The following is a 27412-nucleotide window of genomic DNA, read 5'->3' on the forward strand; positions in this document are numbered from 1 at the left end:
ACGAGGTCAGGAGATCGAGACCATCCTAGCTAACACGGTGAAACCCCGTCTCTACTAAAAATACAAAAAAATAGCCGGGCGTGGTGGCGGGTGCCTGTAGTCCCAGCTGCTCGGGAGGCTGAGGCAGGAGAATGGCGTGAACCCGTGGGGCGGAGCCTGCAGTGAGCAGAGATCGCGCCACTGCACTCCAGCCTGGGAGACGAGACAGCGAGACTCCGTCTCAAAAAAAAAAAAAAAAAAGAAAGAAAGAAAGAAGCCTGCTATACACACACCGGTACATTTTTATTATTTTAATTATTAACAGCATAGATGTTTTCATGCCAGTTTTCATAATCATTGTAATGATAATTGTCATGATTGTCTCTCCGTGGCGTGGAAGAATCTGGGTGCAGGGCCTGCGGATCCCTGCGGTCCGCGGCGTGCAAGTGCCACTCCCTGGGGTGCGCCCGGAATCCGCGAGCCACGGAACCTAAGAATGCCCACCCGCCAGAGCCGGAGGGCAGACGCTGGCACACCGGACGCGGGGACGCCAGAAGCGGCTGGACCCGGAAATAGGGGTTGCCGGTGGCCGTCCCGGGAACAAGGACCGGAGCTGGATCCGCGGTGCGGCTGCGGGTGAGCGGCGGGCTGCGGGCCCCTCGCCGGGCGGTTCAGAAAGGCGGGAAGCGCGGGCATTTTTCTGGCTTGTTTCCTGAACGTTGGCCGGCGGAGGACCCGCGAGCTCGGGAGAGGGCCCGGGCCGGGCTCTGCATTCTTGTTGCCTCTTCCCTGGCAGGGGTGATCCTCTCTCGCGGGGCTTGCTGTGGGGGTTCAGGGAGGTGGAGATGGGCCCGCCCTGTGCCTGCAGGGAGCAGGCGCTGTGGTTAATACTTTTCTTCTTCGAACCCTCCTACAGTTCTTTAAGGTGAGGTCTGCTGTCCCAGTCTCACAGGCAGGGAAACTGAGGCTCAGGGAAGCTGTTCAGCCGCCGGGACCCAGATAGGTGCGGTACACACCCAGGCAGCTTCCACTCGCGGCCCCCTAGGCCCTGGCTGGGTTTTGAGGGCACCCAGGTTCTCTGACCTGTTATCTGTAAATGAAGTAGGGTACTTTTGTGAACAAATTAGCTGGAATCCAGGGGCAATAATTTCTCGCAGAAGTGAAAGGTAAGATGTTCCTAGTCTTGCCTTTTTATCTTCTCACCTTTCGAAACAGGACCTGAGAGGCCAGCCTAACTTGGGCTTGATGGCTAGCCAGTCCTGGGATTCCTTTGCCAAGGTCACCTGACACTAGTGTGAATTGTTCTGAACCTCCATTTACTCACGGTTTTAAAAAATTACAACACCTGCCTTAAGGGGTTGTTGGCAAGCTTGAATAGTGTTGATAGCTATGGTGTGCCTACTACAAAGGAGGAGCTTAAGAAATGGTTGTTTGTTTCCCTCTTTTCCTGATTCTAGAAGCATTTGGTAGTTACTGAGGTGGTAAATCCTAGGAATTTTAATGCTATTCAGACCACCGCTAGGTCTACTCCCAAGCCACGTCTGCTTGTTTCTTTTTTTGTTTGTTTTGTTGCAGACAGAGTCTCACTCTGTCGCCCAGGCTGGAGTGCAGTGGCGCAATCTCGGTTCACTGCAACCTCCGCCCCCTGGGTTCAAGTGATTCTCCTGCCTCAGCCTCCTGAGTAGCTGGGATTACAGGCACGCGCCACCACGCCCAGCTAATTTTTGTATTTTTAGTAGAGACCAGGCTTCACCATGTTGGCCAGGCTGGTCTTGAACTGCTGACCTCGGGTGATCCACCTGCCTCAGCCTCCCAAAGTATTTCCTCATTGTCTATTTACCATGAGAATGCACAAAACAAAACCCGTGTTCTCCTGCTGCTTACTTACTTTCTAGGAGCTGTAAGACAAGAGCTGAATAAGTAGATGGAGGCTGTATCAAGTGTAGTGGTGAGTGCTACAAGGAAGCAAAGCCAGGCTGCTGTTCCATCAGAGTGCTCACAGAGGCAGGGCAGGATCAGGCTTGGGGCACGGGTTCTAGAACAAAGTCCAGCCACTGGAGCTCTGGTCTCTCTGACCCCACAGTCCCAGTCTAGGCCAATAAAATGGCAGCACCCATTAGCATCCCTGCCTAGGATGCTGGCAGGACTGCCTGGTCCCTGGTGTGTCCTCATTATGTCATACATAATTGCTGACTACTCTGTGGCATAGACATGAGAAAATCTGAGGAAACATTTTAGGACAAAACTTCCTACTTTGGAAGAGATGGGAAACCTAGACCCTCACAGAACAATCCCCCCTCTGCTACAAGTTTTCCCTTTCGGCCTCTGGCTTCCCAGGGTGAGAGAAGGGGAGTCCCTAGATCTCTTTTAAACCTCACTTCTGGGCCTCTGATTTTGGTAGAATCAAAACTTCCCCAGAATGGAGAGCAATCACCTTGGTTGTTCATTCATTCACTCAGCAGGCATTTAGTGCATGCTGGGTGCCAGAAATGTGGCAATGAACCTGACAGTTGTAAGAGAGACAGACTGCTGATGCCAGATGCAGTCTTCAGGAGGGGAGGGGCAGGGGTCAGAGCAAGTAGACTAAGGGGGAAAAGTGGCCTAGGCCGAAGCCTGCCGGCACACGGGGAGGAAAGGTGGGTGCGCAGCACAGCCTTGGGAGATGCAGCTGGAGCTGCCATGGGCCAGAGAGCTCATCTGCAGACAGTGCCATCATTCCACAAGGCCTCGGCTCTTTCACTGTGGGATGGTTGTATATTTAAGGGGAACATCCACTTGCTTATTTTGAGGAAAAAAGCAAATTGTCATTTTATTTGGGGCAGCTTTCTGGTCAAGATTGCTGATTTCACTGTGGTCCTGTGATCTCTTAAGTGGGGAACAAGGTTGACAGCCCAAGGCCAACCTTGGACCTCTTCCCCGGCACAGCATGATGAGCGGCAGAAGCCCCTTTAGTGAAGGGGTTCCTTTGGCATCCTTTCTGAACAATGCCCTTTACAACCCTCCTTTATTTTTCTGGTTTTATTGTAAAGTCCCTTGTCTTAGTTCTTGTCCCTCAGTCACCTATGTCCAGGTGCTAAATGTAAAAGGTGCAAAAGGGAATGTGGTGAGGAGGCCCCTCCAGCCCTGACCTCCAGGCCCTAACACCCACTCCAGGTGACTGCTTGGACTGTTTGTTTTGTGTTCTATCCAGACATATCGCCTCTTCATAATCAAGTGCACACGTGTGCACACATATATGTGATCACAAATGACAGCGCTCTCTACACACCGTTACGTGCCCAGCTTTCTTAGCATGATTTATTTCTGTGATCCGATCCACGTTAGTATGTACCAAGCAGATGCTTCCCTTTCTAATGCTGCCAGGTGCTCTACTGTAGAGAATGCCATGCTTTTTTTTTTTTTTTTGAGATGGAGTCTCACTCTGTCCCCCAGGCTGGAGTGCAGTGGCGCAATCTCGGCTCACTGCAAGCTCTGCCTCCCAGGTTCACGCCATTCTGCCTCAGCCTCCCAAGCAGCTGGGACTACAGGCGCCCGCCACCACACCTGGCTAATTTTTTGTAGTTGTAGTAGAGACGGGGTTTCACCGTGTTAGTCAGGATGGTCTTGATCTCCTGACCTCGTGATCCGCCCACCTTGGCCTCCCAAAGTGCTGAGATTACAGGCGTGAGCCACCACGCCCGGCCAGAGAATGCCATGCTTTTATTTAACCATCTCCCTGTTAACAGACACCAGCTTGTTTCTAACCTTTTATCATGATTGATAATGCTGCAGAGAACTCCCCAGTGATGTGGTTCATCACAGGCACCACTATGCCCAGCCTGAGGCCACTCCAGCGCTGCCCTGTCCTGCCTCCTGGGGACTCAGAGTCCACATGGACAGTCTTGCCAGGGCCCACCACTGACTCCTGTGAGTCTCCCCAGGTGACTTCACTCTCTACCTGTCTCACAGCCCTTGCCCTCCCTGGGTCAGCGTGCTACCACCCAGGCCCTTCCGTAATTCCTGTTTGAGCCTCCCACCCCCTGGGAGTTGCTTCTTTGACTCCCACTTCCTGCTCTAGTGCCTCGCTTCCTGGACCCCACAGAGCACACCCTCTGTGGACCCTCCCCAACCCTCACCTCCCTCTTCACCCAACTCAGTCAGGTTCTGTCCTTGTAATCTCTCCCCTCGAACCCTGACCCACTCCCTCTCCCTTCTACTCACCTGGACTCTCCCATCTAACTAAATCCAGTGCTTCCTCTGCTGTGGGCCTGCCCGCAGCATCACCACCTGTCCTTCCTCAGTGGACAGCCGTACCATGCCTCCCCTTCCACCAAGAGAAGTACAGCCTTGTGGCAGCTCTGCACCGCCTGGATGCTGACCAGCTGCTTCTCTTGCCCCTCACCCTCCCAAGGCCATCACTGCAGCAGTTCCTTCCCCTCCGGCATGCAGCTTCTCTTTTCCGTCTCTCTGGAGCAGTCCCATCAGCAGAGAACATGCTGGCACAGCCACCATCCTAAAACAAGAGAGGACAGCGCACCAGCCTTCTCCCATCTCCCAGGTTTTGTTGAGCTCACCCCATGCAGCTTTCACCTGTCACTCACCAGATGGCCCCATCAGAGTTACCCAGGGCTCTGTTTGCCAGACCCTATGGTCAGGTCTCAGCTGCCATCTCACCTGGCCTATCAGTGTCCTCCACATGGTGATGACTGCCCTGAAGTGCTCTTTCCTGTGGCTTTCAGGACCCTACCCCTCCTGACTCACCCTGCTAGCTCCTCATCTCCTGACCCCTTCCTGGGCTCCTTCCACATTGCTGCCACCTCCTCCAGGCCACCCAGGCTGTCCGATGGGCAGGTCACATTTAACACACCTGAAGTCCCACTTCAGACTGCCAGTCCCTTCTTGTCATGCCTAAGCCAAAGCCATGGGTTGTTCCTTTTGCTTTTTTGTAAAGACGGGGTCTCACTGTGTTAATCAGGCTCTTCTCAAACTCCTGGCCTCAAGTGGTCCTCTTGCCTTGGCCTCCCAAAGCACTAGGATTATAGGTGTGGGCCCATGCCCAGCCCCTGCCTCTGGTCATTCTTGACTCACCTTCCCCTCCCCTCCCATGTCCTGCCATCCCAGGTCTGCCCAGACTCTGACTTCCCTCGCAGCCTCCACCACTGCTCCCCAGGGCCCAGTCATCCTCTTCTATGTGGCAGCCAGAGAGGTCCCTTTAACACTCAAAGTCAGATTATCCCACACCTATGCAAACCCTCTGCTGCCTCCCAGCACCCCTAGAGCAGACCCATATTCTACACCCCTGCTCCCTCCCTCAGCCCCGTGAGCCCCCCTGCCCAGCCATATCCTCCCCAAGGACCTCACCTTCCCTGCTCCTTCTGCCTGGACTCTTCTCCCAGGTGTCACCCAGCCCTGCCCTGTCCCTTGCCCGCTCCCATACTACAGCATGAGTTCCAGGAAGGCAGGACCTGGTGTTGCTTTGTGCTGTATTCCCTGCATCCTGGACTAGGCCAAGCATGCAGTAGGTGCTCAATAAATAACTAGACTATTAAGTTCATCCCAAGGAGTGGAATTGCTGGGATGTGCACTCGGACTTTGAGAGGGCTCCCTGAATTGCTGCACATAGAGGTTGTTCCCATTTAACTTCCCCACGCCCTCATCTGCTGTGTGTGCAACGACTTTTGAGTCTCTCCCTATGTGATAAGCACAAGCTCACTGTAGTTCTGAGTTTCTTCTGTGAGTGTTGTTGGACATGATGTGATACCACAAAAGTACTTACGTGGTTGTTTTTCTTTTCTTCTCTTTTCTTTTTTGAGATGGAGTCTCGCTCTATTGTACAGGCTGGAGTGCAATGGCATGATCTCGGCTCACTGCAACCTCCACTTCCTGAGTTCAAGCAATTCTGATGCCTCAGCCTCCCAAGTAGCTGGGATTATAGGCACCCACCACCACACCCAGCTAATTTTTGTATTTTTATTAGAGACCGGGTTTTGCCATGTTGGCCAGGCTGGTCTTGAACTCCTGATCTCAAGCGGTCTGCCCACCTCGGCCTCCCAAAGTGCTGGGATTATAGGCATGAGCTACCGTGCCCATCTAGGTGGTAGTTTTTCTTCATACTGAGATTATTTTATTTTGCTTTTTTTTTTTTTTTTTTTTTGAGACAGGGTCTTGCTGTCACCTAGGCTGGAGTGAAGTGGCTGTTCTATCCACAGGTGCAGTCATGGCACACAACAGCCTTGAACTCCTGGCCTCAAGCAAGCGATCCTCTTGCCTCAGCCTCCTGAGTGGCTGACACTATAGGCATGTGCTACCACACCCGGCTCGTGAGATTTATTTTAAAAGCACATGTTTTTCCTAATATTTTTCTGGTTGCATTGTTTCTACTGAAACCTTTGCTAGATCTGGAATCGGTTTTAGTGGGAGTTAGGAAGCAGGAGTCTAACTTTATTTTTTTTCCCAGCAAGTTTTTCCAGTTGTCTCAATACAAGTCTTTTTTTTTTAATACAGCGCTATGTTTATACACATCAGTGCTACATTTATAATGATTGAAAAAACAAAAAGGGTTCACGTGGTTTTCTTTTACTTGGCTAGCAGGTATTGAATGTCATGTGTCAGGCACAGAAAGCTGTTGCAAAGACCAACAGTGATTCAGACACAAAGCCCGTCGTGTCCTATTTTGGGGGTGAGGTAGTCACTGATGATGGCATGATGTGAGTGGGTTGGAATGGAGACCTAGCCCAAGAGCTGTGGGCACAGGAGGGCTGACTTATCCTGCTGGTGGTGTTGGGAGACTTGAGCTGGGCCTGTGGGCCATGAGGCTGCATCCTCCAGGCCTGGCGGAGCTTTCTCTCAGGCAGGGGAGCGCAGGCACAGAGGCTTCAAGTGCGTGTTTGCTTAAATGACGATACTTGATTTAATTTGGCCAGAGCATAGCCTGCAAAGCAAAAGGTGGAGTGGAATAGGTGGGAGATAGATGTGACAGAGCCCTGATGTCTGCTTGGGGCTGGACCAACTAGCCAGAGGGTCTCAGGCCCATCATGGATCAGAAGGACCTGGGGAGCCCAGCCTGGGCATCTGCATTTTGTAAAGTGTCCTGGGGCATCCAAGTGCTTAGCTGAGGGGGAGGTGCTGCTCTCGGCCACGATGTTTCCTCTCAACAGGTGAGTCCACCTGTAGGTGGAAGAGCCAGTCCAGAGAGGAGGGCCAGGCATCCACCTGGCCTGACCATCACTCCAGATCCCCAGGCCCCAGCATCTTCCTAGCATGGATTTAGGAATAAAATTGACCTGAGATCATTGGGGCCACTTCACCTTCCCCCAAATGGAGCCACATTCCCAGGATCATCTCAGCCACTTCAGCTGACCTGGTAGTTTTTTTGTTTGTTTGTTTGTTTGTTTAATCTCAGATGTCTTCAAGTTTCCCTAATTCCCTGATTTTTCTTCTTCTTGCCTCAGGTTGGTCTTGTTTTTTCTTTGTTAAAGTGAGTTTCCTTGTAGTGGTATAGGTTCTGTTGACAGCATTGCTATCCTGAGTGTCCCTTCTTCTCTTTAGGAGTCAGCATTGGTAATAGTGCTGTGCTGCGGAACAGTGGAGTCTAAACTTTTTCATTGCCAGTGCCCCGAAACTGGAGTGTGAAGGACCGAGACAAGATGAAGACTGTGCTCATGGTTGCTGAAAAGCCGTCCTTGGCACAGTCAATTGCCAAAATCCTCTCTAGAGGTAGGAGAGACCAGCCCTGCTTTGGTCTGTAAGCACAGTCGTTTATGTGTTACAGGACATTTTTTCCTAATGTGATTCCACCCTGGCTGGGGTAGATTTGGTTCAGGTCAGCAGGTGGTAATGAAGCATCTCAGTATGTCACAGTGGGGTGCATTTGCTTCCACTCCTGGCAATGTGCCAAAGCTGGGGTTCCCAGAAGGCACAAGGCACAGCTTACAATGAAATGGAAGGACAGTCATTATCCATGCTGGGCCTGATGGGGCTGTTAGGTACAAGTAGCAGAAACCAGCCCTGGAAGGAAGGAGACACAGCCAGGACCACACCCCAGTCAAGGTCTGATGAGGCTATGCCCCAGGCATTGTCACCCCTGGATACTCCCACTGTCCTGTGGACTTCACGTCACTCCAGACTAGCCAGTGGACTGAGCTATGGCCACAGGCACTACTGAGACACCAGGGAGCTAGAGAGGGAATGTCTGCCACTCACCCCCAACCCTGGCCACTGGGGTGGTTGGTAGGGTGCTGTTTCCCCCTATCTTTGAACTCCCTCCAAATAGGAAGAGTTTTAGATGCTGGGTACCCAGAAATGACAGGCACCTACCTGGCCTCCCCTTGGTCCAGCAGTTGAAAGGGGAAGAGACCCTCATTCAGCTGAGAAGGCATGGTCCTCAGGGGACAGGGGGCCCCAAAAGTGGTACCTGGTGCCCAGAAGCTGAGAAAGTACAGCTGAGTATGGGCAGTGGAGAGGGTGAGAATTCAATAATTAGAAGGTCCCTGGTAACCTAGAGTAGATCTGGAGTCTATTTTAGTAAACGATGAATAACGTTTCAATGAAGTGAGGCAAAAATGGAATTGAAGAGTGAAAACATAAATACAGAGAAAGAGCCCACCCCTGCCTGCTCCTGACTCCCAGCAGCCTGGGGCTCTGCATCGAGAGTGCTCTGTGCTAGGTTGTTGGCAGATGCTGTTTTCCCTGAGCGCCGTCCCATCTCTCAGTGCCCAACTACCCACAGCAGTCTGCAGAATGCCGTCACTCACCACTCTGGGGAAGGAGGAGTCTGGCCTCTGGGAGGTGGCATCCGGGCTGGGGTCTCCACAGTGTCTTCAGCTCAGCTGAAGCAGCCAGTCACTTTGTGCTTCCTCATCCCCAGGGAGCCTGTCCTCACACAAAGGGCTGAACGGGGCCTGCTCAGTCCACGAGTACACTGGGACCTTTGCTGGCCAGCCAGTGCGCTTCAAGATGACGTCTGTCTGTGGTCACGTGATGACCCTGGATTTCCTGGGTAAACCCCTCTACCCTCCATCCTACTGAAGGGAGTTCTGCATGGCACTGGCCAGGGTCCAGTTGAAGCCAGGAGATGCCTCTAGGCAGGGAAGTTTGTCCCAACTCCATGAGTCATAAGGCCAGTAGATCATGAAGTAGTGATTAGAGGGTCCCTGGGTGCAGTGCCCAGAACCCAGGCTCTGGAACTCAGCCCTGGGTCCCCATCATAGCGGCACCCCCTAGTCACTGCATTCCCTGTGCGCCTTCCTATGTAGACAAAGTGGCAGCATCTATCTTAGGAAGGGCTTGACCTATGCAGACATTTAAGAGAAGGCTGCTGCTGTTGCCGAGTTGACCATCGTCTGTCGGTCATTTGGTGGCTGTCATTGTCATTCCTATATTGTTACTGTTATCAATTACCTTGGAAGCACTGGTATTAGTGACCTGCTGGGTGTAGGTATGGGGCCATGTGGTTGGCAAGAGTCTGATCCAGGCTTTTCCCCCTGCTCTGCCGGCTCACTGGCTGGAGACGAGGGCAATGACGGCCTCTGAGTTTACACTTCTCATAGTGAAATGGGTCTCACAGCAATGCCATCTGCTTCCCAAAACTAAGGATTCAGTGTGACAGTAAGGGCAGAGCACTCAGCACAGGGCCCAGCACACAGCAAAGCCTCAGCACAGGGCCCAGCACACAGCAAAGCCTCAGCACAGGGCCCGGCATGCAACAAAGCCTCAGCCCTTGTTCTTGCTGCTCATTGATGACAGCGATGACAATGATGGTGACTGAGTTGTGTGGCTGAGCATTTGGACCCCAAGTTTTATCTCCAACTGGCAGGTGGGGAGCCGGGATTTGAATTCGGCTCTGTCTGACCCCATCCTCCCAGGATGCAAGAAATGGGGCCTAGGGAGGATCGCTTGAGCCCAGGAGTTCAAGACCAGTCTGGACAACATACTGAGACCCGTCTCTACAAAAAAAAAAAAAAATTCTTTTTAAATCAGCCAGCATGGTGGTGCACACCTGTAGTCTTGGGAGGCTGAGATGGGAAGATGGATTGAGGCTGGGAGGTCGAGACTGCAGTTAGCCATGATCATATCACTGTACTTCATCCTGGGTGATAGAGTGAGACCCCTGTCTCAGAAAAAAAAAGAAGTGGGGCCTAAAAGAAAGCCAGACAGCTGAGCATGCAAGAACCAGGTCTCTGTAGATGAGTAGGTGATTGTGCTGGGCATGAGGCTCAAAAAGATGGGTCCTTTAACGGGAGTGACTGCGCACATGTGTGCCCCCACAGAGTGATGGATGGAAGGACGGAGTTCCAGAAACTCAGGTTGGAAGTGTGAATGAAGGCACCATTGTGGGGTCCAGTGCTCAGGCAAAGAGAGCCAGCCCAGGAATGGTGCTCCCAGCCACAGGGAAAGTCCCAGAAGTGAGGCCACAGCGGCAGCCCCCCGAGAGCTTGCTTGGCTCCTGTGGTTGGCCGGGGTGTGGTGGGTCAGCCCAGCAGCCGAGCAGAAAGGAGGCTGGATGGGAGGGGGTTACCAAAGGCCTGAACCCACATCCTGGCTCTGCCTCTGATCATCAGGATGACCCTGGGCAAATTGTTCTCCAAGCTTTCCCCTCCTCATGTGTGGGTGAAACCAACATCCTCCTGGGGTTATGACGGTTTTGGAGGCCAAGCCCCCTGTGAACTGTGAGGTGTGACTCAATGTCACTGTGACTGGTTTGTAGGAAAATACAACAAATGGGACAAAGTGGACCCCGCAGAACTGTTCAGCCAAGCTCCCACGGAGAAGAAAGAAGCTAACCCCAAGCTGAACATGGTGAAGTTCCTGCAGGTGCGTGGGGCTGGCCTGGACATGAGCACACCAGGGCTCCCCACCCTCCACAGCTGCAATGTCCTTGCTCACCCTTGCTTGAGTCCTAATCCCCCTTGGACAGGGGGGCCTTTGCTAGCTCTTTCTGTGAGTGCCCCCTGCTGGCCCACGTGGCACCTGCAGGCACCCCCAACACACACAAGGCAGTTGCCATTGCCAACCCTCAGTCCTGGAGAGCAGGCCTTCTGCTTTTAAAATAGCTTGTTTGGTTGGGGGTTTTTTCTCCTTAATTTTAAAACAAATGCATACAGATTATGGAAAATTAGAAAGTGCAGATAAGTAGAAAGACAAAAAAATTATTCATAATCTTATTACCCAAGACAACTGCTGTTATCATTTAGGGTTATTTCATTTTAACCCTTTTTCTGGGCAGTTTTGGGGCTTAAGATCATGTTGCATTTATGCTTTTTTTTTCTGGTCCAAAAAACATCAATTATAAATTCAATTCTTTTCTGTTGGCTGAGCCAGCCTCAACACAGCCAGCTCCTTACCCAGCCCAGGTACCAGTCCTCCTAACTGAGGTTCAGGGCCTGGGACCAAGCCCTGTCCTGGATGGGAGCACTGGGGGCGGGTGGCATGGACCGGGTCTGCAGCAGGTGTGTGTGAACCTGTGCTGTGTGGCAGGTGGAGGGCAGAGGCTGCGACTACATCGTGCTGTGGCTGGACTGCGACAAGGAGGGGGAGAACATCTGCTTTGAGGTGAGTATGAGACTCACTTTGGTCCTCACTTTTGGCCTTTCTGACGCCAGCCCCAAACTGACACCAGCAGTCACATCATTCCTGGGGCCAAAGGAGGGAGTAAACTGTACTGGTTTAAAAACACCTCTCCCCTCTCTTTGTTTTGAAACTCCATAGATACTTTTAACTGCATAGGCTCTATTAAAGGTGGTCAGTTGTTCCTCTGCTTGCTGAGGCCTCACGGTATGAGTGAACATAGGAGGGGCCAAATTGTCTGGGTGGATGCAGGTTTCAGAATGGGACTGTCTTGGGGCAGCTTGGTGTTCAGCATCTTGTGCCCAGCGTGACTTCTCAGGGACCTTGGGTTGATGCTGGTTGATTCCCGACCTCAGCACTGAGGTCCTTTTGCAGGTCTCACTCTGCTAATCTGCCCCACCCAGGATGCCTCCTGCCTCCAGCCAACCCTGGGAGCCCTGCAGAGAAGCAGGTGGCAGCTCCCTGTGCACACCCCATGCCCCATGCTTGCCCTGGCCATGGTGCCCTCACAGTGGCCATGACTGTTGATCTCACTTGGTGCCCTTCAGACTGTTGTTCCCTATGGGTCGCCCCTGTGCTCCTGTACCCCCAGCTCTCACCCGTGGCTCAAGAGCTGGTCAGTGAGACAGAGAGCTCAGGCACCTGGAGTTGCAGTACAGCACCCTCAGCAAATGTGATCACACTCTGTCTCTTCCCAGATACCCTCTCCTCCCCTGCAGGGCGGCTCCTCCCTGGCGGCCTTTGCATCTGGGAGTGGAGAATGGGGGCAGCTCATGGGGCTTTCTCCCTTCAGAAATGAAGCCACTTATTCCCAGTAAGGAAGCTGCGTGGCCAGGCTCCGGCGGCGACCCTAGTCCCACTGCACGGCCTTCCTAGTGAGTCTCGGCTCCAGGACCCCTGCTGTGCTTTAGCCCGAGCTGCCCCCACCACAAGCTGGGACCACCCATGGCCTTCCTGCTCTTGCCCATTTCCTTTCCCCTTCGTTCTTTTTTCCTTCCCTGTCTTTTCTTCAGCCTCTTAAAATTTCCACCCACCCCTCCAAACTCTCCCTCCTAGAAGGCAGGGAATCGGGTCACGTGGAATGGGTTTGGGGACTAAGAGGTCCCTCGTGTACTTGGCAGTAGCATTTCCTGATTTGGTGGGGATGAAAGCAGAGGATTAGAAGAGAGAGGGCGGAAGTAAGAAGGGAGTGTTCGAATGTGTTTCTAGATGGGAGTAAAGGAAGCCATGTGGTGGGGTGTTGTGGAGTGCCCAGGACTTCTGGAAAGCCAGGGGGATAGAGGAGGGTCTGGCAGGGGCAGGAGAGAGGGCTGAGCCACGTGTTCTTTCCTGGAAGGAGCCAGGCTTCATAGTGGGGTGGGGAGCTGTGGCAGCAATCTGGGAGGTGGGTTACAGCGGGCTACTCCCCACCCCCAGGTTCTTGATGCTGTTCTGCCCGTCATGAACAAGGCCCATGGTGGCGAGAAGACCGTGTTCCGGGCCAGGTTTAGCTCCATCACGGACACAGACATCTGTAATGCCATGGCCTGCCTGGGCGAGCCTGACCACAACGAGGCGCTCTCAGTGGATGCTCGCCAGGAGCTGGACCTGCGAATCGGCTGTGCATTCACCAGGTGCTGGCCACACCCGCAGAGTCCTGGGCACACCCTCACTCTCCCTCAGCCAGAGACCTGCCTCTACTTGTCCCCCTCGGGGGCCCCTAGGCCTCCTCGAGCCAGGATGAGCAACAAGGGATTTCACCAACTCTGAAGAAGGCCAGGCACAGTGGCTCACACCTGTAATCCCTGCACTTTGGGAGACCAGGATGGGAGGATTGCTTGAGGTTGGCAGTTTGAGACTGGGCAGCATAACAAGACCCCATCTCTACAAAAAAAATATATATATTTTTTTGAGACAGAGTCTTGCTCTGTTGCCTAGGCTGGAATGCAGTGGTACAATCTCAGCTCACTGCAACCTCTGCCTCCCAGGCTCAAGAGATCCTCCTACCTGAGCCTTCTACTACAGGTGCTACAGGTGTGCACCACTATGCCTGGCTAATTTTTGTGTATTTTGTAGAGACAGGGTTTCACTGTATTGCCCAGACTGGTCTCAAACTCCTGAGCTCAAACAATCTGCCCACCTCGGCCTCCCAAAGTGCTGGGATTACAGATGTGAGCCACTGCGCCCAGGCTAAAAAAAAATTTATTTATTTATTTATTTGTTTTTTGAGACAGAGTCTCACTCTGTCACCCAGGCTGGAGTGCAGTGGCATAATCTCGGCTCACTGTGACCTCTGCCTCCTGGGTTCAAGTGATTCTCATGCCTCAGCCTCCCAACTAGCTGGGATTACAGGCTCCTGCCACCACTCCCGGCTGATTTTTATATTTTTGGTAGAGACGGGGTTTCACCATGTTGGCCAGGCTGGTCTCGAATTCCTGACCTCAGGTGATCCGCCCGCCTCAGCTTCCCAAAATGCTGGGATTACAGTTATGAGCCACTGTGCCTGTCCAAACATTTTAATTAGCTGGGTGGTGTGAGCCTGTAGTCCCAGTTACTTGGGAGGCTGAGGTGAGAGGATCACTGAAGCCCAGGAGTTCAAGGCTGCAATGATCTGTGAATCCTCATTAATGCACTCCTGCTGGGCAACACAGCAAGACCTTGTCTCTACAAAAACAAAAAAGACCTAAAGAAAGTTGTTTATTTAGCTGGCAGAGGTCACATATGCCCTGCTTGATAAAGTGTGTTTGTCTGTGCTCTGGGGGTCCTAAGGAGAGTATGCAGTAGATGGAATAGAATAGAAGGCTCCCTGGCCTGAGACAGTAGAAACCTCCATCTACTCTCTCACTGGCTCTGTCACCCATGTACACACATGAATCCTCCCTAAGGCTATGCCCACTCTGCTCCCACTGGCTTCTAAGCGGGGACACCACCTTGTGTGACCTCCCTCATGCACCACCCCTGGCCTTAGGCTGTACTCACATGGGTGGCCATAATAGTGTCTTGAGTGAATCAGTGACCAAAATATCTTTCTCTCCACTCCCTCCAGGTTTCAGACTAAATATTTCCAGGGGAAATATGGTGATTTAGACAGCTCTCTCATCTCCTTTGGGCCGTGTCAGACTCCAACCCTGGGATTCTGCGTGGAGAGACATGATAAAATCCAGTCTTTCAAACCAGAGACCTACTGGGTGCTGCAGGCCAAGGTTCCTTGCCTTTCTCTATTCATGCTGGGGCTTTCTGGGTTTGGGGCATGAATTCTGAGAGTCTTCCATCATCGGCCAGCAGGCCCCAGGCTGAGGACAGAAGTGTGGACAGCTATACCACTGTACCCGGAAGTGGTCTGTGGTGCCCAGGGCTGAGGGACTCCAGCCTTCATGGGGGCAATGGGAAGAGACTGGGCCTGTATATGCTGAGTCTGGATAACTGGGAATGAGTTCAGCTCTGGCAGTGCAGGGTGAGGTCACCCCACAGGATCAGTGGCTGCGGTGGTCAAGTCCAAGCACTGGACTGAGGCCATTAGCTTTCAAACTTCTAAAAATTCCTAGAACCCTTTCTTCAAAGAAAAGCCTCCAAAGAAGCTCACTGTAAGACTTAATACAGCTAGGCACAGTCACTGATGTCTGTAATCCCAACAGCCTGGGAGGCTGAGGCAAGAGGATTGCTTGAGGTCAGGAGTCCAAGGCTACAGTGAGCTACGTTCATGCCACTGCACTCCAGCCTAGCAACACAGTGAGACCCTGTCTTGGAGCTGCTCTGGCTGACACCGGGCTTGGGACCCCAGTGGTGGCCATACCTACCACTGGCCAGGCACTGGGGATAGGATAGGCAGGGGTGACGTGAGAAGTAGGGGCTCAGGTGCTTCTTAAGGACACATCAACCTCAGCTTCGGACCACCTTCCTGAGACTGGCTGCCTGGTTTCGGGGAATGGGGTGGAGAGGGCCAGATGTCAGCTTGCGTATCTGCCCGCCTGAACAGGTACAGCTGTGAGCCATTAAAGCCAGGGCTGTTTTGCTTCCAGACAAGGACCAGCTTCATCTGTCCTGGTTCTTCCTGGCGTTGGGCTCACCTGGAGACTTTTTCTTGTGCGTTCATCTTTTATCCATTTTCCCGCAGGTTAACACTGACAAAGACAGATCTCTCCTTTTGGACTGGGACCGAGTAAGAGTGTTCGACCGGGAGATCGCACAGATGTTTTTAAACATGACAAAGCTGGAGAAGGAAGCCCAGGTGTGCCTGCTCCACCGACACCTATCACAGTTGCCTTGGGTGAGGGTGGCCCTTGGATGCCTCCCACTGGAGGAACAGCCTGTGATCCTAGGCCGTGTCTTTCTCCCCCTTTCTGAAACACAGACATCTTTTTGGAAAGCCGAATGGTTACTCCCCCATATACTCCTAAGATATTTCTGCCCAATGCAATAGCCATAGTGTATTGCATGCCCGCTACATACCAGGCACTGTCCACACCTGTGACCTTGGACCCCTTCCACTCTCCCCTTTCTGCGTGACCTGCTAAGCGTTACCTCCGTGTGGCAGGACTCCATTTCACACAGAGATTCAAGCTAACAACTGTAGAGGGACCTTGGTGCACATTGATGAACTTGCCCAAGGCTACAGCTGGCAGGGGAGAGGCTTGGGATTCCAATTTCAGTCAGCTTGTGTGCTTTTATGGGGTTATGTTTCTTACTCAGGGCTTCTATGAATTGAAAGGACATTCTCCTTGGCTGTTAGGAAAAGGGTGAGGTGACATGGCTGCACGGGCTGGGGACACATCTGTGGCTATTGAAATAAACATGCTACAGGCGTGACAGCTACGAGATCCATCGAGACACAGCCTGGCGACCTTAGCCGCCTTCTCCTTGTCCTTCTCTGGCCTTCCTTGAGTGCCCTGTTGCCCGCCATGCCATCGTCTCAGGCATCTGAGACTTCTAAAGCTGTTCCAGGCTGTCAGCATTGATCACATTCCTGCAGAGACACTGTTGCCACCTCCAGGCCTCACACCGGGGAGCCCAGCTTCACATAACAACTGGCCTCTCTGTTAGCACCCACATCTGTCGATCTGGAATGCAGAAGGCACTGCCCTGACCAGCCTACGTGGGATTGGCAACGGCAAGGGCCCGGGGTTGAGTCGTTTGGATTGTTTTTGCCACAGGCAAAACAAAGAGTTGTCTCTTCCAACAAGTGTTCAGCAGAAGTAGAGAGTGGTAGGACCCCAAACAAGCACAGCTCACGGATGCACTCCACTAACCTGTATGGTATTTACACAAATTCCAGTATAGCTACCAGCACTTAAAAATTATGAGATTTCATACTAAAATTCTGCCTTCCAGCTTCTCTTGAAAAATCAGAAGAGGTAACAATATCAGCAGGTACAGGCAGCAGCCCTCCCCACAGCAAGGAGGGGCACTTCCCCTGGGACAGGCCCCACTTGCCATCCCTGTAGCTTGGCTGATGCTGGCTTCTGTAGGATTTCCATCTGCAGCCCTTCTGACTCCTCCTCAATCTTCCAGGTTTTCTCTTTCCCTAGAAAATTCTCCAGAAAAGAATATTCAATCACTTGAGGCCAGGAGTTTGAGACCAGCCTGGAGAACACAGGGAGACCCTGTCTCTAAAAAAAAAAAAAAATTTTTTAAATAGCCGGGCATGGTGGCACGTGCCTGTAATCCTAGCACTTTGAGAAGCTGAGGCGAGAGGGTTACCTGAGGCCAGGAGTTTATTTAAGACTAGCCTGGACGACATAGCAAGACCCTGTCTGTACAAGAAATTGAAAAAAAAAAAATTGGTCGGACTTGATGATATGTGCCTGTGGTTTCAGCTACTCAGGAGGCTGAGGCAGGAGGATCCCTCGACCCAGGAGTTCAAGGCTACAGTAAGCTCTGATGGTGCCACTGCACTCCAGCCTGGGCGACAGAGCAGGACCCTGTCTCTTAAAAAAATAAAAATTTGATTTTTTGTTTGTTTGTTTTGAGATGGAGTCTTGCTCTGTCACCCAGGCTGGATTGCAATGGCGTGGTCTCAGCTCACTGCAAACTTCACCTCCCGGGTTCAAGCAATTCTGCCTCAGCCTCACGAGTAGCTTGGATTACAGGCACGTTCCACCATGCCCAGCTAATTGTTGTTGTTTGTTTGTTTTTTTTTTTTTTTTTTTTTTGAGACAGAGTCTTGCTCTGTTGCCCAGGCTGGAGTGCAGTGGCGCAATCTCGGCTCACTGCAAGCTCCACCTCCCAGGTTCACGCCATTCTCCTGCCTCAGCCTCTCCGCGTACCTGGGACTACAGGCGCCCACCACCACGCCTGGCTAATTTTTTTTTTTGTATTTTTAGTAGAGACGGGGTTTCACCGTGGTCTCGATCTCCTGACCTTGTGATCTGCCCGCCTCGGCCTCCCAAAGTGCTGGGATTACAGGCGTGAGCCACCGCGCCCGGCCATGTTTGTATTTTTAGTAGAGACGGGGTTTCACCATCTTGGTCAGGCTGGTCTCGAACTCCTGACCTCAGGTGATCCACCCGCCTCAGCCTCCCAAAGTACTGGGATTACAGGCATGAGCCACTGTGCCCAGCCAAAATTTTTTTTTAAAAAAGAATTTTCATTCTTTTTCCTTTCCTGGTCCTGAATAAATATTCAATCAAGTCTTTAGACTGTTAGGAAGAATGAATTGGAGAAACAGGGAGACCAAATGAATGAAATCAGACCCTTCGTCCACACATCTTGATTCCCTCTATGGTGGTGTCTTCCTCTTTCCCCAAATCATTGACTGTCCTGTCTTCCAGGTGGAGGCCACAAGCAGGAAAGAAAAGGCCAAGCAGAGGCCCCTGGCCCTGAACACCGTGGAGATGCTGCGTGTGGCCAGCTCTTCTCTGGGTATGTAGGGACATTTTTCTCAAGTCGCCAGAAGGCTTCCTGAGGCAGAGTCGTGGAGGCAGGTTCAGCCTGGAGCAGCGAGCGCCCAGGGTTGCAGGATGGTGCCCGAGGCTTCAAGGGGATCTGAGCCTCAGGAGGAATTCACTTATCCATAGGTTGTAAAGGTGGTAAAGTTGGTCACCACCTGAGGGGACATCCTGATGTTAGAGTCCCTGAGCAGCTATCCCTGGTGAGGGGAGAGGCCCCAGCCAGATGTCACCTTCAGGGAACCGGTGTGAATGTCACCCCTCAGCCTCGTCTCCTCAGCCTTTTTCTCCTTAGTAGCAAGGAGGGAGTTGGGCTGGAAAGCTGGTCTCCGGCAGCTGTCAGCCCCTAAGTATTGGTGCCACCCCGCACGGAACTATGGGCAGTGTCCTCTCAGTGGACACTGAGTGGTGGCTCCAGCGTCCTCAGAGGGCAGCAATGCTGGGAGTGGTTGCTAGCTAAGTGCCAGCCTCTGCTGGTCAAGGAGTAGCAGGATGAGCCCCCCTCAGTGGCCCCAAAGTGCCATGAGGACAGAAACACCCAAAGGTTCAGAATGGGGCTGATCAGCCAGCCTGAGGCGTGGTTATAGCTCCATGGCCAATGCATGGGGAGTGGTGCTCTGAAGGCCATGTCTCATCCCCATGGCCATGAGCCCCATGAGGATGCACCATGGGGTAGAGTTAGTGGTGTTTCCCATCAGGCCCATCCTGGGTGTAGGATTCAGCCTTACGGGTGCAGGATTCAGCCTCACACAAGACTGTGTGGCATAGGTGCCCACCCGGCCAGCAGCTCTACACTCCAGCTGTGCCTGCTCAGAGCCACCCTCACCCTCCAGGAGAGGCCGGCCACAGTGGGGGAGCCTGAGTGCATAGACCAGGGCAGGCACCTGGCCATCCCCACGTACCTGGCCCTCTGAGAACCTCCTGACTCTCGCAGGCATGGGGCCGCAGCACGCCATGCAGACGGCCGAGCGGCTCTACACGCAAGGCTACATCAGCTACCCACGGACAGAGACCACCCACTACCCTGAGAACTTTGACCTGAAGGGCTCTCTGCGGCAGCAGGCCAACCACCCCTACTGGGCTGACACGGTGAGTGGAGCCAGGCCGGCCCCAGCATGTGTATGTGTCACTGAGGCCTTGGGACCAGGTCTGGTACTTCAGCCAAACCCAGGCAGGCAGCCGAGCCCAGCCGCAGACTCTGCTCTGTCTTCTCTCCCTCAGGTGAAGCGGTTGTTAGCAGAAGGTATCAACCGCCCAAGGAAAGGCCACGATGCCGGCGACCATCCCCCCATCACCCCCATGAAGTCTGCCACAGAGGCCGAATTAGGTACCACTGTCACCCCATACCCGACGTGCTTCCAGGGAGGGAAGGGCGAGCTGCGACGGTGAAGGTTACAGGCCCTGTTGGCAATGTGAGGGCTCCTTCAGCCTCTGCCTGCCCTGGCTGTGGGGATGGGGGGCCACCTAGAAGATGAGCTCCATTGCTATGGGACCAGGACAGGAGTGAAGAGGTGGCAGCAGGTGCTGTTGCAGGGAGGCAAGGGACAGACGCCACGGGGGACATGAATGAAACCAAGGTAGAGTGTGGTGGCGTGGGGGAGGGGGCAGCACACCTCCTACCTCCCAGCTGGCCTAAGGTGGTACCAGTGGTCCGAGTGCCAGGAGAAGGCAAATGAGGAAGGGAGAGCAGTGCAGGTAGAGACAGGAGCCACTTGTGGACAGTCTGAATTTGAAGCGATGGTGTCATGTCACGAGACAGTGGAAGGACAGGCCAACACCTGAAGAACAGTCCTGCCAGAAGCAGGGGCAGGAGGTTGTGCAGGGTGGTGGGAGCTGCAGCCAGAAAGGAACCACTGAGGCACGGAGGCTTGTGTTCCCTTCCTCCGCATTTTCTTTTTTTTTTTTCTTTTTTTGAGACGGAGTCTTGCTCTGTCACCCAGGCTGGAGTGCAGTGGCCTGATCTCAGCTCACTGCAACCTCTGCCTCCCAGGTTCAAGCAGTTCACCCTGACTCAGCCCCCCGAGTAGCTGGGATTACAGGCTCCCACCACCACACCCAGCTAATTTCTTTGTATTTTTAGTAGAGATGGGGTTTCACCACGTTGGCCAGGCTGGTCTCAAACTCTTGACCTCAAGTGATCCATCCACCTTTGCCTCCCAGAGTGCTGGGATTACAGGCATGAGCCACCACGCCCGGCCTTCCTGCGCGTTTTCTTTCCTCCTTCCCCAGGATTTGCAGCGTGTCCTGCACAGCGGCTCTGTAAGCAGGACCTTGCTGCTCAAGCGAGAGTACTGGGGGCTTCTCACGGCCAGAGCCCCTAGCTGGCTCCCAACTGACTAGCCCTGGCCTGTTGCAGGGGGTGACGCGTGGCGGCTCTATGAGTACATCACCAGACACTTCATTGCCACGGTCAGCCATGACTGCAAGTACCTGCAGAGCACCATCTCCTTCAGAATCGGGCCCGAGCTCTTCACCTGCTCCGGGAAGACCGTCCTCTCACCAGGTCACACCACGGGCCCAGCCTTCCTCCTCTGTGCCTTCACAGGCAGATAAACATTCTACATCGTGTCTGGGGATGGGAGGCCCAGGGTCTGAGGCCCCGGCCACCCAGGCTGGGGACCCTGAGTGGCGGTGCGTATCTCTCCAGGCTTCACGGAGATCATGCCCTGGCAGAGCGTGCCCCTGGAGGAGAGCCTGCCCACTTGCCAGCGGGGCGACACCTTCCCTGTGGGCGAGGTGAAGATGCTGGAGAAGCAGACGAGCCCGCCCGACTACCTGACGGAGGCCGAGCTCATCACGCTCATGGAGAAGCATGGCATTGGTGGGTGCACCTGCTCAGGCCCCAGAGCCAGCTCTGCCTCCAGTACTCAGGCTTCGAGTCTACTCACAAAGCTGCCCCACCACCCCTGTGTGCCTAGCCCAGCACCCTTCCACGGGCTGGCGTCTGGAAACTGGTGACCCAGTGTGTGGCCAGCCAGTCAGGGCCACAGCGGGCATCCCCTCCCGAGGCCTCCATTCAGGACCTGGCCTTCCCTGTGAAGGCCCAGATGTGCCGTCGTGCACTGTGGGTGTGCACACGCCGACTAACGCCCACAAGGCTGAAGATTGGCCCAGATGCCAAGTGACTCATAGAAATCATATTGGCAGTCCCCTGAGTCCACACAGCCAGCCTGGTCTGTCCTGAAATCAGGTGACAGGGAAATGAGATCTCACAGGAGCTGCTTCCCTGGGAGAGAACAGAAATGCCTGTCCCAGGGACAGGGCTCCCCAAAGGGTGACTAGGAAGTTTCCAAGCAAGAACGGGCAGCCCAGGGGAGTTTATCAAAGCAAAAGTGTAGTCACCAGTGCACACTCCTCACAGGAGTGGTGGCCTCACAAGTCCCCAGACCTGGCACTGTGAATGATGTCTCACATGCTGGGGGCCAGCCTCACTGCCGGAGCCTTCTCCCCAGGTGGCGCTTGCACCGCCGGGCACTGCCTGTTCCCTGGGGCACTACCCCTGGCTGACAGGCTCTGGAGGCCTGTGGAATGTCACAGCCACTGTGTCCAGGCTCTGCTCCAGCAGTGGTCATATAGGTGGACTCTCAGGGAGTGCCTCTTCCCAGGCTGGGGTCCTGGTGACCATGGCAACCTTGGCAGGAGAGCAGAGCTCTGGGCTTGCTCCTCTCAGGAGCACCTGCCAGGGTCCTGAAATAGCCCTCAGCCCACTGTGGAGTGTGGGCTCTGCTCCCCTGTGTCCTCTGCCCTCTCGCATTGATGGGACACTGGCTCCTGGCAGCCCTATGCTAGCCAGTGAGCCAGACCCAATCACCAATACAAGTTTGTGACAGTGAAGAGGGCTCTGGTGTTACCTTCTGAACAGGAGAGTGGTCAGGGTGGCCCTGTGACTGAGCCCCCAGGAGTATGTAAAAAGGGCCTGACCAGAGCCGCCACAGAGGAGCCCATACCACGCATCATGGCGCCCGGCAGACTCAGGGCGGTAGTGGCACACACCACCCACAGCCTGCCACACTAGGTGCAGAGCTGGCCTCGTGCCAAGAGCCATAGGCCCTCGGCAGGCTCCTTAGCCCCTGGAGGCCAGTTTCTTCCCATGTGAGATTCTCTCCAAGCTACTTTGGGAAGGTGTGTGTCACCTGCCCATGCTGGTGAGTGTGCAGGGAGCCCTAGCCTCCTTTCTGCCCCTCTGACTGGCACCTGCCATAGTCAGAACGCCTCAGCCTCCGCTGCGCCCCTCTGCCAGAAAAGCTCCTCTGGGTGGGAGAGTGGAATCCTGGGGACTGGGAGCCTGCCCTGGGGATCATGACGGGCCTTGCAGAGAGGGAGGAGGTGAGAGACAGGAAGTGGACAGGTTTAGGGGAGGGCGGCTCTGCAGTAAGCTTGTAAGCACCTCCGTGTTCTGGTGGAGTGGGACTCTGGCTCCAGGGTGGGTGCCACATGACCCAAGCAGGAGAAGCCATAGAAGTCACGTTTCCAGGCGCAGAATAAGCACTGTGACCTTGGAGAGTTCCTTAACCTCTGAGCCTGTCGTCTTTGCCGTAAAGCAGGAGTAGGCACCCCGTGCAGGGAGGGCTGCCCCTGTGTTCTCAAGGCAGAACATGAAATGCATGCAGTTGGTGCCCAGCACAGTGCAGGGGGAGCTCAGGGCACAGCCCTCCCTCCTGTGGCCAGGAGCAGTGAGAGGGCCTGAGCACCAGGGGCCCCGTGACAGGTGCTACAGCACATGGTTCAGTGGGGCATGTCCAAGGCAGGCCAGGAACCCTGGGGCCTTGTACATTGCAGGCACAGATGCCAGCATCCCTGTGCATATCAACAACATTTGCCAGCGCAACTACGTCACTGTGGAGAGCGGGCGCCGGCTCAAGCCCACCAACCTCGGCATCGTCCTGGTGCACGGCTACTACAAGATTGGTGAGTTCCTCAGTCCTGCCCCCAGGGCCCACCGAGGCTCCTGGGCTTCTCCCTGGGCATTGGCTCTGCTGCCTGCTCCAGACAAGCCCCTGCACTGCAGTGATCCCCCAGCCCCACACGCACTCCCTCAACACCCACTGAAGGGGCGCTGCCCCAGGACCCCCAGGACCTGCCCAGAGCAGGAGTTCGGTGTGTTTAAAGGCTGAACAGACGTGTGTGAGGGAACCAAAAGAGGAGGTGAATGTGCCTCAGCCCTGTTCCCTGGAGGTTCCCCAGGGGCCAAGGGGAGAGGGAGGAGCACAAAACTGGCCCAAAGGCGTCCTGGAGCTCATCTGTGATGTGGTTCTAGCCACAGGACATCCCTGGCCACTCTGCCTGACATTTCCAGGTGGGAAATCAGGAAAGGCCTGGGGTCATAAGAGCCAGCCTGGTACCATCTGAGGCTGTAGACTGGTGGGTAGGGCAGAGGCCAGGAAGATAGGCCAGAGCAGGAGGTTACAGGGCAGTAGCCCTGCCTGGGAGGGGGTGGCATGGCCCCGGGTGCGAGTGCTCAGGGCAACATCTGCCCCCTGCCCACTTGCAGACGCAGAGCTGGTGCTCCCCACCATCCGCAGCGCAGTGGAGAAGCAGCTGAACCTGATCGCCCAGGGCAAGGCCGACTACCGCCAGGTCCTGGGCCACACCCTGGACGTGTTCAAGAGGAAGTTCCACTACTTTGTGGACTCCATTGCCGGTACAGTCTGCCTCTGGCCTGCCCCTCACCAGAGGGGGGGTGTCTCTGTCAGCGCTGCCAGTACCTGGGGACCCAGGTCCCCACGTGGGACCAGCTTCCAGATCTGGGCTCCAGTCCTCCGTAGGCCAGGGCAGTGACACCTCCTGGCTGGGTTGAAAGAGCAGGTGCATTAACACCACACACGGCCAGGAACATGCGCCTCTGACACACAGGGCTGCTGCCCTGCCGTTCTGCCAGGGACAGTAGAAACCACCGCCTATAGGGACTCTTTCACATTCAGACCCTTGACCACGTGTTGCGGAGCCTTTTGCTAGGGACTGGGAAGGAGATGACTCCTACACTCTGCTTGCCCGCAGGCATGGATGAGTTGATGGAGGTGTCTTTCTCGCCCCTGGCGGCCACAGGCAAGCCTCTCTCACGCTGTGGGAAGTGCCACCGCTTCATGAAGTACATCCAGGTAGGTGCAGGGAACACTAACTCAGGCAAGCTGCCTCACCCCTGTAGGCCTCAGCTTTATCGTTGATCACACAGGAATCATGTTCTTTGTCCTGGCTGTCACAGAAGAATGAGCATAAAGAAGCCTTGACAAAAAATACCCAGTGTCCCCATGTCCCCTAGAACACACAGCCATTAGGCCACGCAAACACACGGTGCATTTTTCCCTAACACCATGCCACTTGCCATCATGGACATTAATGTACGCACAGAGATTTTAGAACTGCCTTTTCTGCACACGTGGAACAAGGGCCAGAGATTCATGCGCCTTGCCTGACAGTGTGTCACGGGTTCTGCATGACAGGTTACATATTTTTTATTATGAGAGGAGTGGGGGTGGGGGCCAAGTCAGTGGCCCCAGTGACCCTCACGCCCCCTGCCTGGCATTGCCGCAGGCCAAGCCAAGCCGCCTGCACTGCTCCCACTGCGATGAGACCTACACGCTCCCCCAGAACGGCACCATCAAGCTCTACAAGGAGCTCCGCTGCCCTCTAGATGACTTCGAGCTGGTCCTGTGGTCTTCAGGTTCTCGGGGCAAGAGCTACCCGCTGTGCCCCTACTGCTACAACCACCCACCCTTCCGAGACATGAAGAAAGGTGAGTGCAGCCGCTCCCTCTTGTCCACAGGTAGCTGCAGTCTCTGTTCAGTGCCAACCCCTGCCTTGCACCAGGCCGGACTCTGAGGGGACCTCTCACCCTGGCCTTTCCTGCACTCATTGGCACTGAGACGAGAGACCCTGGATGTAGGTGGGGCACTGCTCAGGCCTCAGCCAGTGGTGCCACCCTCTCTCTGTGTCAGAATCGAGCAGGCAACCCTAGTCCACCCTCAGGACCTGAGCACAGGTGTGCAATGCTCCCTCCGGAGCTGAGTGAGCAAGAGGATGCAGCAGTCGGGGGACCCACCCGGTGAGCGGGCACCCCCAGTCAGCGTCCACCACTGTCCTCCATCCTCATCCTCGTCCTCATTACTGGAGGAGGGAGCGCACGTCCAGGCAGGCAGGACAGAGAGCACCGAGCCAGACCAGGAACCAGCGGTAGTGAGGCGTCTGCCCACATTCACTGTGTGCGCTGCAGAAAGCCCCCTCAGGCCTCAGTCTGCACCCAGGCTGCCGGAGGAGTGAGACCCCATCCCCGCCCTCCTGCTGCCTCCAGAGCAGCTGACAGGGTGGTCCCATGTGGCCCAGTGACATGAGGGTCATGTGGCATTACCAGTAACAAGCTGTGACAGCAAAGCAAAGGGGGGATGGAGTCGGCTGAAACCCACTGGGATGGCGCCAGCGAGGGGCCTTGAAAGTTGAGGAGGTTTCAGATAAGCAGAAAACAAGGGTAATAGCAGCCAGAAGCCGAAGCATGAGCAAGGCCGTCCCCAAGAGCAAGGCCAAGAAGAGTTCCTTCTGCTGGGACGAGGGATCCAGGAGCTTGAGGCATTGGGAGCAGGCCGCAGAGGGCAGGTGGGCACAGTGGACGTGCCTTTACAGGGCTCCCCTCTCCCGCCAGGCATGGGCTGCAACGAGTGTACGCACCCCTCCTGCCAGCACTCGCTGAGCATGCTGGGCATCGGCCAGTGCGTGGAATGTGAGAGCGGGGTGCTGGTGCTGGACCCCACCTCGGGCCCCAAGTGGAAGGTGGCCTGCAACAAGTGCAACGTGGTAGCGCACTGCTTCGAGAACGCCCACCGCGTGCGGGTGTCCGCCGACACCTGCAGTGTCTGTGAGGCCGCCTTGCTTGACGTGGACTTCAACAAGGCCAAGTCCCCACTCCCGGGCGATGAGACGCAGCACATGGGCTGCGTCTTTTGTGACCCCGTCTTCCAGGAGCTGGTGGAGCTGAAGCATGCGGCCTCCTGCCACCCCATGCACCGCGGTGGACCAGGGAGAAGGCAGGGTCGAGGGCGGGGCCGGGCCAGGAGGCCCCCTGGGAAGCCCAACCCTAGACGGCCCAAGGACAAGATGTCAGCCCTGGCCGCCTACTTCGTATGATGGCCCTGTCCTCCCTCACCCAGGCTGCAGTGCCATGCAGACACCTCATGGCACTTCAGACTATTAAAATGCATTTTATTTCATCCAGAGCTGGGGCCCCTTTGCTGGTGCAGTGATGTCAGAGCGTTACCGTGTCCCTGGGCACCTGTGGGGCCCTCTTTCCCTCTCCAAAACCCAATACATCTCCCTTCAGCCTGCACACACATGCCCAGAGTGCTCCCTGATATCCCTACACCCAGGCAGTACAGGCAGGGATGCCCCAACCCTGAAGCCCTGGGGAATAGACCCAGTTTGCACTCACACACCATCTCAATCCGTGCTGCTGATGGTAGCTGTGTGCACAAGCAGTGGCCCTGATGCCTTGAGGAAGGCGGCCTTGACAGCTGTGGCTCCAGCAGGAGAGGAGTCTAGTGGAGCAGGCGGGGCTGGGAAACCCCCTCCCTGGATCTGGCTCATGAATCCTCTTGGTCTTCGCTGCAGCCCCCTGCTCGGGGCCACCCTCTTGACCCTACGCTTCTCCGTCCCCTGCTCCCTGTTCCCATCTCTGAGAAGCCCTGTACATGGTGCCCGTATGCGTCTGGCAGCTTCCTGGGGCCTGCTGCAATTCCTATTCTCACAACAAGCCCTTATTGTCTTAGAGGCAGCTGGGTGCCCCACGGAACCCATTCACATGCCAGGTTTAGAAAATACCCTGTAGGCCAGACTGCCCTGTGGTGCCAGGTGCTGGTGGCAGCCGCCCTCTGACCTCAGTGCCTTCTCGTGCTCCCTTCCCCAAACACCCGAGGAGAGACACCTGTGTAGGATCCACTGTGTGTTGGAAACTCCCTCCATACTCTGCCCGTGCCCCATTGAGTAGTGACAGGAGCTCAGCAAAACAGCTTTCCAGACTGTTCAGTGGGACCTTTCTTTGA

At 54.8% G+C, this 27412-nt stretch overlaps 1 protein-coding gene across 6 annotated transcripts; it reads left to right on the forward strand.

Annotated features, from left to right (window-relative positions):
• Positions 1 to 381: 381 nt before the first annotated feature.
• On the forward strand, positions 382 to 26590 carry TOP3B (DNA topoisomerase III beta). Of its 6 annotated transcripts, none has more exons than XM_055252293.2 (19): positions 382 to 615; positions 7116 to 7321; positions 7507 to 7674; positions 8825 to 8956; positions 10664 to 10770; positions 11434 to 11508; positions 12940 to 13136; positions 14549 to 14705; positions 15617 to 15730; positions 18270 to 18360; positions 19321 to 19475; positions 19608 to 19713; positions 20743 to 20889; positions 21034 to 21207; positions 23166 to 23294; positions 23878 to 24027; positions 24384 to 24484; positions 24918 to 25119; positions 26020 to 26590. In XM_055252293.2, exons 3-19 carry the CDS (start codon positions 7605 to 7607, stop codon positions 26499 to 26501), a joined length of 2589 nt encoding a protein of 862 aa, XP_055108268.2. In that variant the 5' UTR covers positions 382 to 615; positions 7116 to 7321; positions 7507 to 7604; the 3' UTR covers positions 26502 to 26590. The 6 variants fall into 6 exon arrangements, with proteins under 6 accessions (XP_055108268.2, XP_063479613.1, XP_055108269.2 ...); XM_063623546.1 differs by having other exon boundaries at positions 383 to 615; positions 25322 to 26163; XM_063623543.1 differs by lacking the exon at positions 8825 to 8956.
• Positions 26591 to 27412: the final 822 nt, after the last annotated feature.

The sequence above is a fragment of the Symphalangus syndactylus genome, chromosome 18, assembly GCF_028878055.3.
Source record: "Symphalangus syndactylus isolate Jambi chromosome 18, NHGRI_mSymSyn1-v2.1_pri, whole genome shotgun sequence".
Lineage (NCBI taxonomy): Eukaryota > Metazoa > Chordata > Mammalia > Primates > Hylobatidae > Symphalangus > Symphalangus syndactylus.

Bases quoted from the DNA above. Each gene is read 5' to 3' on its own strand.
- TOP3B (XM_055252293.2), top strand. From the start codon at position 7,605: ATGAAGACTGTGCTCATGGTTGCTGAAAAGCCGTCCTTGGCACAGTCA. The intron at 7,675-8,824 runs GTAGGAGAGACC...CCTCATCCCCAG, and splicing joins TGCCAAAATCCTCTCTAGAG to GGAGCCTGTCCTCACACAAA. The intron at 24,028-24,383 runs GTACAGTCTGCC...GCTTGCCCGCAG, and splicing joins CTTTGTGGACTCCATTGCCG to GCATGGATGAGTTGATGGAG.